Source organism: Ambystoma mexicanum, chromosome 11 (assembly GCF_040938575.1).
Source record: "Ambystoma mexicanum isolate Mex_15411 chromosome 11, UKY_AmexF1_1, whole genome shotgun sequence".
NCBI lineage: Eukaryota > Metazoa > Chordata > Amphibia > Caudata > Ambystomatidae > Ambystoma > Ambystoma mexicanum.
The window spans coordinates 1,321,033,888-1,321,046,069 of record NC_090934.1 but is presented as its reverse complement, the minus strand read 5'-3'; the positions used below and the strand labels follow the sequence as shown (position 1 = coordinate 1,321,046,069).

The following is a 12,182-nucleotide window of genomic DNA, read 5'->3' as shown; positions in this document are numbered from 1 at the left end:
GGAACAAAGGGCTCGACTTGGGTTGGAGTCACAGAAGAGAACACAAACGCCATTTTAGAATCGAGTTCTGGCAAAAAATACCAACCGGTGAATTAATATTAAATAAATAAACCGGCGGTATGTTCGAGGCTATAGGAATTAAATAATTAAAGTTGGTAGCCTCGAACAATGGGAAAATCCCATAGAGATATATTCGCGGTCGAATATAAAAAGTAGTATCCACTGCCACCAGCCAAAACTCGATCAGGGGGGACGGAGACGTGCCCCCTCGAACAACAGACCCCGGGGCAATCGAATTGCCCCGACCAGTACATCAACAATATGATGGTTTGTACTGGCTTCTGTTCATAATTTGGGACTAGCAAAGCCAATGGTGACTTTACATGCCCTGGGAGACCGTAGTCAGTCCCAGGGTATGGAGTCTATGTTGGGGGGTCGCTACGACACCCCCTGGGTTACGGCACGGAGGGTGCTGTGTAACCCACATCAAAAACACATGAAACCCTATGGAGTAAAATACCCCATAGCCCATAAAACACATGGAAAGACAAAGGAACACCTCAAATCATGTCTAAGAGTGGGAGTAAAAGAGTCTCACTCTTAGCAGGAGAAAAAATAAACCCCAAAAATCCAGCAAAGCTGCTGGGGGACTCACTAGGTTTGGGAAATTAGCCTTTACAGAGAATTCTCCCTAACAAAGGGGTAACCTGGCCTATGTGGATGATGTCCTGATAAAAAGCTCAAATGTGGAGGTATAAAGGAAAACCGCCATGTTCTGACCCAGTTAAGGTTGAGAAAGCACTTCTGGCAACAGTGTGGGCATTGAAAAATTACCGCCCGTTCATCCAGGGGGAACATATAGTGGAGAATCCACAGCCGCCTTTGCAATACCTCCAAAGTGACCGGCCGGTAACGTGAGTAAATCCAGAATTACTTCCTGGATTCTGCCAATGCCAGGCTTTCCTGTGGAGGTCCGATATGGCCAAAACAAGAAGAGTCCCGACGCGCAAGGTCTGGTTGACTTGCATGATTGTGCCAGAGAAAATTGTCTCGAGGGCGAAAGTCTTAAAATCCAGGACATTGTAACGCTCACCTGATTCTCGCAGAGGCGCCGGTCTTGACTGGGCGACTACCGTATCTTCAAAGGTGATGTGTAGCACCCGGTTGGCTCTTTGGGCTGGACCTCTGTGCACTGTATGCCTGACGTGTAGAGTAAGATGTCTGCAGATAGAAAATATGGGGTTAATTAACTGGGGTTATTGGGGTGTCCCTATCTCTTTCCTCTTCTCCTCTCCTGTAGACCCCCCAAAGGTTAACGCTCTCACCTTAGGTAAGTGAATGCCGAGCTCTCCATCTGCCTCGGGGCAGGGTGCTGTAACCAGTTTCTTCACTGGATAGGTAGCGCAGGCCTCTTGACTTCAGAGGACTGCTGTCCGTCTTTTACTGCACGAACGGTAAGTTTCGAGTCATTCAAATGTCTTTAAAGTCTTTAGTAATGATGTCTCTTGTTTTGCAGGGTTCCGGCGATGGCGGATGAAGGGCTGAAGTGAGTTGAAGATGGAGCCCGTGTGATGAATAGAAGCGCCTGGAAGCACGTAAGTAAGCGCTTGTTGCCTGCTTCACTATGCGCTCTAACTGTCTTTTTATTTTGCAGGTACGAGTTCGGAGCGGCTGCAGGGTGCCGGAATACCCACTGGATTAGATGTGGAAAGGAGTAATGGCACGTGAGTATTAAAGTTCCCCAATGTCTTTAAACGCACCTTGTTTTGTCTTTCAGATGCGGGATGCAGCGCCGAAGGCCTCCGGAGCGTGCGAAGAGTTGGTAAACTTTTGTCTTTCAGATGCCGGAATGCAGTGTGAAGACCTCCGGAGCGCACGAAGAGTAGGTAAGCCTTTGCCTTTCAGATGCCGGAATGCTAACCTGTTCTTTCTCGTCTTTATAGGTGTTGCTGAAGACTGGATTCAGGATGGTAAGCCTTTGCCTTTCAGATGCCGGAATGCTAACCTGTTCTTTCTTGTCTTTATAGGTGTTGCTGAAGACTGGATTCAGGATGGTAAGCCTTTTTCCTTAGGCCCAGGACCGGATGCAGAAGACACGATGAGCGTTCTGCTGCAGAGGTTGCAGAATAACGCAAAGCAAGATTCATCCACCGGGTGTGGTTTAAATAGCCTCCTGTAGTGCTTAGGTGTCTCCTTCCACAGCCACGCCTAAGTAAGAAAAGAGTTCCTGGTAAGAAAAGAGTTCCTGCCTTCCAGAAGAGTTCCAGTGTTCTGAATCTAGGGAGTGGCTCCAGCCCCACCCAACAGGAAAAGTAGTTCCAAACAGAAGAGGATCAGAGGCTCAACTGGCAGGCAAGTAAGCAGCATGGTCTGCTGAAGGTAAATCCACCCAAGCATTATGAGCCCGGCGCTTCCAGCGCTGGGACTGGGCATATTTATGAGCCTGGTGCCACTGGCACCAGGACTGGGTCCAAAAGGTCCCAATTGGGACTGGTTGGCACTCAGAACCTGGGTTATGGATCTGCTTCCAAGGGAGTTGGGAAAACCCTGACCTTTTGGAAGCAGAGATCATGACAGACATCATGGAGGCGTACCTGAATTCCCTGCACAAAGTCTATGAAGAAGACAAGTGCAAGGGAATGCCCACAGTTTATGTGGACGGGTGCTCCTACCATGTTGACAACAACAGGGAAAAGGAACTGGTGGCCGGCGTTGGGAATGCCTGGGCAAATGATGCCCCCGGAACCCCCGGCTGGGTACAAAATCTGTCTCCGTAGTAGTCCGGTGGCGGAGTTGATGGCAGTTTACCAGGCCATCCTCACTGCCATCCAAAACCAACTCCATGAACTGGTCATAATCACCAATTCAGATTATATCCGGAACGGGTTAGTGGAGCACCTGGTTAATTGGCAAACCAGAGGCATGCTATGTGCTAACAACAAACCTCTTAAATATGGCAAGCTAATCCAAAATATTGATGATGATCATCTGGTCACCTCTAGTGGGATGACCATTATTGGAAGAAGATCAAGGGTCATTCCAGAATAGAGGGGCCAGACAAAACTGGAAACGACCTAGCTGATCAGCTGGCCAAAACCAGAGCCATCCAGGGGGATCTCTTTGAGATCGAGTCTCTGTTGGGGGAAATCCAGGTCACTGCTATCACTAGGTCCCAGACAACTGCTCACAATTAACTCAACTGCCCAGTGGAGTAAGGAGACCCCAGATGCCGATTTAATCACGGCACAAAAAGGAGATCCGATTATTGGAAAATGTCATCAACACATTGAGGACCCTGAGAACTTTCCCCTAATGGATACCGATTACATTGGGAAAGAGGACCTCAGGGTGTTGATGAAGTGTCCTAAAATGTTCCGAATCGACGACGGTTTGTTGGTAAGGAGATCCATAACTGGCTGTGACCGAAGCCTGATACTAAGTCACGCCCCCATGACGCGGCCACAGTGGTCATTGGGGGTTACACACTACTTTAGAATTCTTGCGAGAGATTGCATACTGGCCCCACATGGTGTAGGACCTCAACCAATACTTGAAGGGGGGGGGGTCTTGTGTGTGCACAATTTCAGCCAACTTCACTCACACACCGAGCTCCCCTCCAGAAGAGGATGACACTGCCTTGGTCAGATTTATAAGTAGATTTCATCGGGCTTGTGATTCGCTCCTCGAGGGGGAACAAGTACATGTTAACCGTAACGTGCTTGTTTACCAAATGGGTGGAATGTCCCCCGGCCCCAATTTGCAAGGCAGAAACAGCAGCTGCCCTGATGATCAACCACGTCTTCTCGCTTTTTGGCCTACCCCAAAGGATTGAGTCAAACCAAGGTAGTCGCTTCACCAGTGAAGTGATGACAAAGATTTGGGAAATACTTGGGGTAAAAAGGAAACTTCACATTACATCCTGCCAGTCCTTTATTGGGGGGTTGAGAGGTATAATAAAACAATTGTGAGCTTTCTAAAAAAGTGTGTGGCAGACTCTGGGCTAAGTTGGGACATCTGATTGCTGCTTCTCCTGATGGCCATCAGATCTACACCTTCTTCTGCGACTAAGATGTCTCCATTTGAGCTGATGACTGGACGAAGGATGGTGCTACCTCAGCATCTGCACTATAGAACACAAGAGCAGACACTGATAAACGTCTCCAAAACTCATGAGTATGTTGAGAATCTAAGAAAGCACCTTCAACATGCTTTTGCGTATGCTCAGCAGAATCTGGAAAAATCTGCGGAGAGTATGAAGACTCAATATGATTTAAAAACAACCAAAAAGGAATACCAAATAGGAGACCGGGTCTACTTGTATAGTTTCCAAAGGAACCAGACCAAAGAGCGTACATTTTTACCAAGCTGAAACGGACCTTTTGAAATTGTAGATAAAATTGCACCTATCGCCTACAGAATCCACATCCCCAAAAGAGAACTAACAGAAGAGTAATGGGTCCATATTCATAATCAGTTAAAAAGTTGTCACCCTAGGCACGAGAAAACCAAATAGAGGAGACATCTGAAGCATGAGAATAAGAAAAAAGAACCAGAAGGGAACAGATAGATTTATAGGTATAATTATTTAACACAGAGTATTTTTCTTCATTGTCAGGACGAAAGGGATTCCCCAAAATTCTAACCAAAATCCATAGTTATCTGTGTCTTGTGAGTGAGCTGTTGTCTTGTTATATGAATATTGTCATGATTGCAACGTATGTGTGTCCCGTTACTGTCACCCTTCCCGGAGGGCAGTCAGTGGGAAAATGTAGTAACTAGTTCTTTATCTTATAGATTCCTACTGGTTGCGCCCTTCAAAGACCACGGAGGACCTTCCCGGGGACCTGGAAAGGAGAAATTGAAAAAAAATCTGGGGATGTCGCTCAACACCATAAAGGAAGACCTCAGGGAAAGCTGTGGGTGTCGTTCCACACTCCAACGAGAGACAGCGAGAGGATCGTGGCGTACCACTCCCTGATGGAAGAAGGACTGACTTCCACCTGATGAACCCCATTTTGCCCTACCAAGGAACCCCACTTTGCCCTACTCTCCCTCGACAAAGTCTCAGAAAAGTTGGGGGGGGGGGATTTGTGGGCTACATTGACCCACTCAACAGAATTCTTCTCCACAACCAAGCTGCGCTTCTGCAGTCAACAGCAAAATGGCTTTGCTGGCTCCTTGGGGCACCACTGCGTCAAAACTGTGCCTTGCAGCGAAAAAAGATGGCTGCACCATCTTGCCAAACACAAAATGAGCAAATTGGAACCGGGAGCACACAGAAAGAGGTGCCAGTGTGTTCGGGGGTGCACCCAAAAGAAGCGAATCAAAGCAGCACAGCTCTACTGCTTGCAAAAACAAAAAGTTCCCATTGAAAAAGGGAATATTTCAAATTAAAAAGAACGCTGCTCTGATGCTATTTATCTGTTTTTCACTAAACTACTTTTACTAATAAGGCATTGTCATGCCCATCCATATCTACATTGTGCTTCAGCTGAAGAAAGCAGGACCCCTGAATGACAGGCTCTATCAAGCCAAACCTAAGAAAATAAAAGAAGCTTAATTTTCAGCCGCATGGGAAACGCTTTAATTTTTGAGTTACAAAGTGTCAAAAGATCAATAATTCAAAGAAACTCCAGCTCTCTGGGCTATGTCAATTTCAGTGCATCTGTGTTCAAACAAACTGCTGCCTACAAGAAACCAACTAAGGCTGCAAAACAATATTGGGAAGTCATACGGAAAAAACGAATTTGAAAGGAAAATGCCAGCTTTCACCATGTGTCAAAATGGGCTTTTGCAACCCAAAGAAGAAAATGCCTGTTTTTAAAAGTAAAATGTTGAATAAAAATATATCCTTGCTTAGCAATGTGAAAGGGGATTGTACTGTGAAATATGTATATGGGAGGTTTTATTCAGCAGGTTTTCTTCCGATTCAGGACAAAAATCAATAAGATAAGGAATTATAAGTCAGTGGCTACATGGGGGAAAATCAGCCCAAGACAGGTTTCTGCTTGGAGGATGCTAGCAACAGAAGGCCCCTCACAGTAGATCCTAGAACACAAGTGATAATTGCTAACTTTACAGACTTTGGTCTGTGCTCCAGTCTCTTACAATAGGATTTCTGGGACACGGATGTGCGAAGTGAATAAGGGGCAATAAACCTCCAATCAAGCTGGGAAACCCCATCCTCCCTCTGGGGGAGATGACAGTTAGTGGTAGCTGAAGAGATAAAAATGGTCCAGTGAAGGACAGAGGCCAGCCCATTTGCTTCCCAAGACTATGTTATTAGTAAAACATGTAAGATATTTATCTTTGCAACAGGAATTCACAAAAATGTGAAAAGTTAACAGTTTAATTGTGATTTTATGGGCTTTAATTTAAGACGTTGTGTTCACTGCCACGTTGGGAACAGAAATGGCAAAGAAGTGGATATTCTGAGGAAAGTGAATAGGATGCCACTGGAAAATGTAATACTGATATGCCTAATAATATTCTATGCACGTGTTAAGTTATAGAATTTTAAGAAATATAACTCACTGAAAAGTGCGGAAAAACTGGTAGAAGGGCGAAACAAGGTCCTACAACCGTGAGGATTGGACTGCTATGCTTCACATAAAATATATAATCTGCCCATGTGATTTGTTAAAGTGCCACAACTATACAAATGTGTAAATTATGTTCCGACTGATTTTTTTGGCAAAAGACTGTGGGAAGGCTTTTCACATCATAAAATGCAACTTCATAAACTGGGACCCCCTCCTCGAGGAGTCGATTAATTTAGGCTGACCTATCCGAGTCTTGGAGGTAGGCCTAGCTCATGTCTGCCCACCAATAATTCTGTGATGTCACCATGCTCTATATAAAGGGTGGTTGATAGAACTCTAGACAAACTCTTTCCTGAATTTCCTGCGCCTGCGTTCCCGATCTTCCACATTCATCCTGCCAGACTCCAGACCCCAATGCAAAGCCAAAGCCTAGGTGATTCCACTGAAATGCCAAGCATAGCTGACCCTACTCCAGCTAGGCCAAAGCATTGCCGATCCTGTCCCAGCAAGGCCTCAATCAAGAAAATCCCACTAACCAGGAGAAAAGCTGTGGTACCTTTAGTATCCTGAGACCATACCGGCTTGTCCACTACCTGCATCCAGCGGTACTTGCCATCAAGTGACCAGACCTTTGCCCAGTTGTCTTTTGCCAGGAGAGTCCGCTATCCAGTGACCAGAATCTTTTGTGACCAGAACCCGGACTGTGCCAAAATCCCAAAACTCCTCAAGAGTGGAATGTATCTCCCCATCCCAGGGGAACACATTCACCCCATTGTGACCCTTTTGTCTTTATTCCACTCTTTAAGCAATCCAATCCATACCCTGGTAACTTGTTAAAACTGTTAGAATTCTCTGTGAACCCTGTCCTTGACTTTCTAAATGCTAGTGCCATCTCTCTATTAATTCTGTCTTGTGTAGATCATAAGCCCTTAGGTATATTTTCAAACTAATTTCCCCATAAAGTTGAACGCTGGGGTGACAAGGTTGACGTTGCAAATCAACCTTGGATCTTTCTATAGTCTAAATAATTTAGTTTAAGTAAAATGTGCCTTTCTTTCAAAACCGATTCCCATTTTTAACTGCTTTATTTTCCTAAAAACAAACCTCATTCTACCTTCCAAATCTCTCTTAATTCACCAGCAATACCCCTCCTTTCACTTCTACATTACCACTGTGCTATACATCTATTCCCCTGCCAAAAAAACGCATTCTGATTAAGTGTTTTTCACCCGTTTTTTGTAAAAAAATGTTTTTAAAATTTAAAGCTGAAAAACTGTAAATGCAACTTTTCCATGTGTGAATCCGGCTGCACTGGGTTTTCAATTTCAATCTGTTTTCTGAACTGTATGCTTTTGTGATACTTTGCCTGATGGTTGATCGTCGTGATATAACATCCCTAATACTGTGATAAAACATATGCATATCATTATTTCAGCACAGATAATTCATTATTTACAAAATCTGAGTGTAATTTTAGGCCTTTGCAAAAGGTTTAAAGTCTGTTTTTGCCTCTTATTTTGATTCTGTTTGCTGCATCTTATCCCCGACTACCTGCTGCTTCTTTCTATCCATACAGAATTCGATTATTTGTGGGTTGATGGAACATTGCAGGGTGAAACCTTAACTTGGGTGCTGCTATCTATCCTAATTCAAAAAGTGTTCCTATTCATTTGTGAGTTGGATACGTTTTACTAGATGGTTAACCAAGTGCATTCCTTTAATTTTCATTGTCATTATCACCCCATTGCCCAATATTACAATTTGTGTGATTTTTGTGAATTTTAAAAATAAATCAACATTGTATTTTCACCAACCGGACTGGTTCATTGTGACCCGCAGTATTTGTAAAAGGGGTCGTGAGACAGGTTAGGTATCGGCTCAATTTGAATTCATTGAAATTAAATAAAAGGCATTCCTATTGAGCGCCACATCCCAGGATAAGACCAAGTGTCCTGGTCCGGTGTGTGACGCCCGATTGGAATCCTTAACAAAATGGGGAGGCAGAGAGGCTAATGCAGACCCTGAATGGCGTGTTTAGGATTGCACGTGGCCAGGGGCAGTGCAAACTGCAAGCTCTACATCAGTTTTTTTGTCTGAGTACCAAACCACCCCGCACTGTTCAACCGGAGTAACTCTAGCAGAAGGACTCTTCCAGCGGTGCCCACAAGGACTGCTACTGGATCACTCACCTCAAACTCCCGGACTCAGATGAGGGGTGCTGGAAGAAAGCTAATTAAAGGGAGAACAACTGGAGGAGCCTGCCAAACCAGTGCTAGTGCGGCCAAGACACACAAGAAGGAAATTATCCCTTTCCATGAAACCGCTCCATTTAGAGTCATGGACACAAAGGGGTCAATGGTCACAGAATACAATGACCAAGCAACGGTGACCAAGAATTCGATTTCTTTCGAAAGCTAGTGCAGTCACTTTAGTCCTGCATTGGGAGAAGGAGGGGGCCATGGTCCCAGCAATGATGGCCTAGACAGTGATGGGTACAGCCAAGACGGACCATTGCCCAGCAGTGACAAAGATGGCCCAACTGACCAAGGTGGAGATCTGGGCACAGGAGTTGGGGGCCCGAGCGGGGAGAGGCGCTATCCCACGTGAGAGCACTGCAGGCAGGCTACCTGCAAGACTTTGAAGTAGGTCTCCCCTGACTGCAATATGCACCATGTTAGTGCTAATGCTGTTGCAAACCATTATGACAAGTTGTTATATTACCACCCATTGTGGGCTGCAGACAGTTCATGTTGTTGTTCCAAAATGAAAAAGGAGGAGTGTGGTGTGTGTTCCTTTAAATGTATATGTGACTTGGAAGTCACATGGGGACATCAATAAATAGGGGTTTGCCTGTGGGTACGAGATAGTCGGAGGCATGCCCAGTGAAAGTAACTGGTCTATGGGTCATCTCTTTGTCGGAGCGGCCTCACCTGAATCTAAGCATGATCAGACAGGGTACAGGAAATTATACACGGAAACAGCATGCATTGAGGCAGGGGGTCATAAAGAGGTGCAAAGAATGCATAGCGAGAAATACATTTTAAATTGCATTTATGGACCAACATACATAAAACGTAGAGCGATGTTTTTTTGCCCAAGCCTTGCGTCTCTGAGTCCAACGTGTGTAGGATGAGTACATCAAAATATAGTGCACCAAGATGCCCAACCTGCCAATCATACCTTTGGGTTCTGCCTCGCTCTCTGCATCGCTGCCGAACAGATCCTCCAGATCAGCCATTGCTGAAGCTCAACCCAGACACTCACAGCTGGCCTGCCTGAGAGCAACAGAGGAAACGGGCAGGAACCTGACAGTCGTAAAGCACGGACCGCTTCTCTGAGACCTGCGCAGAACTTGAACTACTAGGATATCAATTGTGTAATACGGCGGCCATGTTCAAATTGCCCGCATGTCAGTGTTCCGAAAGCGAAAACATGTATAATTTTCCTCTTAACTAAAAACATTATAGTTAAAGTTATGCGCATTTGCTAGCGTACCATTTAATATTACTAAACATTGTTTATATGTTAAACAGTAGGGTCATGAATACTTGAACGGGTCTTTCAATATATGGGTATTGTATATATTATTTGCCAGTAAATATCAGTGAGAGAATTTGCTAGAAAATGTAGCTGCTTTCCCTACGCCCACCCCTATCACCTATTAGTAATCAGTCGGTATAAGATACTCCAACATGGCGGCCAAGCGTACTCGCAGTTTGACTGCGCTGACGACCCGTGTCGCCGTTTCAACTTCAGGCCACTGTCTGCGGCTCGCATCAGCTACGTATAAGTAGAGATAGAAAGAGAACCTTAGTGGAAACATGCCACTGGGACTGGCTGGTAAACACGAACTAGTATGTTAATTTGTTCCATGGATGTCAGCGTTGGGCCCCATCTTGGTGGACAAAACACATTTGAAAGCTTTCACTTTTCTATGCATCATAGGGAATGTGAAGGGAAAACGGCTCCCCTCTGTGCTACTACTAGGATATGTACGAGTGAGTATGACAAGCAGCACGCTGTGTTCCGTTCTATTAGTGCTGAACATTAACATTGCTTTTCATTGTATAATATATACGTTCTCTTACACTGAAGAACTTATGTGCATTTATTTAAAACGGGCTTGATCGTTTCATGAAACCCTGACACTGGGTAATTTGATGACAAGTGTCATAGTGAACCCATATATGACCACCATCCAATCCCCGATTTATTCTGTTTTGCATCTTTGTTGCTTTTCACCTTATTGTATCCAAATGGAATACAGCTCAGGAGTGGTCCTACAATCTCTGGTGGAACTCGATTTGTTCTTTTCATAGAATGGAGAGAATGCCTTTTGCAAGAATGTGCCTAAATTCAAAAGTAAATGGAGTGTTTTTACAGCATATTTGTCTTAACCTTTCACATTTAGTTTCAAGCTAATAATCCCCTTTCCTCTCTCTTATTGTTTCACTTGTATGTCTAGTTTGCCCTCCTGTGAGTCCTAATTTGTATAGTTTATAGTTATTAGTATCAATTTTGTAAAATATCTTATTTAAATTTGCATTACTTTTACATGTATTACTTTATATTTATTGTATTTAATCATTCTTATGTCACAAATTATTCATCAACAATTTGTATGTTAATCAGTTTGTTGTAATGTTCTCCTAATTATTAATAAAAAAAGTAACATAAAAAACAGCCTTTACATAGCTATAAGTATATGCAAAACGTCATTATAGTTTTAGACTCATTTTTATTGTCATTGATATTTTCTTCAGCTTTGTTGTAATTTAAAAAGGTGTACATGGAGATCAGACACATACCTGCTGTGAGCCACTTCTTGGAGAAGTCCAGGTAACTTTATTTACATATTCCAGTAACTCTTCAGATATGTACACAAGAGAGTCCACCCACCACCCTCCTCATCGATTCCAGTTCAGATCCCCATTTTACATAGCTGCCATGTTGCCCTGTGTCATGCGTGACACTATACAGGCATGTACAATTTTTGCAGCACCTGGGAGGGAGATTTTGTAACAGAAAGCAGGAGATGAGGTATTTCTGGTAGGGGGGTCTGCACCTACTTCATAATGTAGCTCACACACAGCATCTTATTAAATAAGCGATGCGTTCATGGGAGCTGAGGAAACCCGCATCTTTATTCCTTGCTCTCCGTGATACAACAACCCTTCCCAATCGCACCCCTTCCTTTCTCTCAGAGGTCCCGCCCCAACAAACACTGGACTGCATGCCCCGATGCCAAAACCTCCCCCCATTTTATACAACAAGTTTGTAACTGTTACCCCAATTCTTCAATGAGCCGCCTCAGCTGCATCCTGGCCCTTTGTGGTCTCTCAGGCCTCAGCTCTTGATGCTCAGTCATGTTTGTTGACTCAGGGTCAATCCTGGTATCCCACTCCAACTCTTCCCTATCTCCATGGTAGGATCCATCGGATTGGGCTATGTCCTCCCTTTCTGATCTGTTTCTCCTGATCTCCAGCTCCTGCTCGGCCTCTTCCTGAATGGGAGGAGTTCTTTGTTATCTGGTGCTGATTTCCTTCTGCCGTTATCAAGGAACCCCTTTTGTGTGTTTTTATTAATGGGTCCTCATGGAAAGTATCTGTGTGCTTGTGGGTTTGTGGTTGCTTGACTACC

General features: G+C 44.4%; 1 protein-coding gene across 1 annotated transcript in view; it reads right to left on the bottom strand.

Moving 5' to 3' along the window:
• LEO1 (LEO1 homolog, Paf1/RNA polymerase II complex component) overlaps positions 1-9,889 on the bottom strand; it is an 892,878-nt gene extending 882,989 nt beyond the window's left edge. The window contains exon 1 of the mRNA XM_069624834.1: positions 9,723-9,889. Coding sequence (XP_069480935.1) covers positions 9,723-9,780 — 58 coding nt within the window. The 5' untranslated portion in view covers positions 9,781-9,889. The remainder of the gene's footprint in view (positions 1-9,722) is intronic.
• Between the last annotated feature and the right edge of the window lie 2,293 nt (positions 9,890-12,182).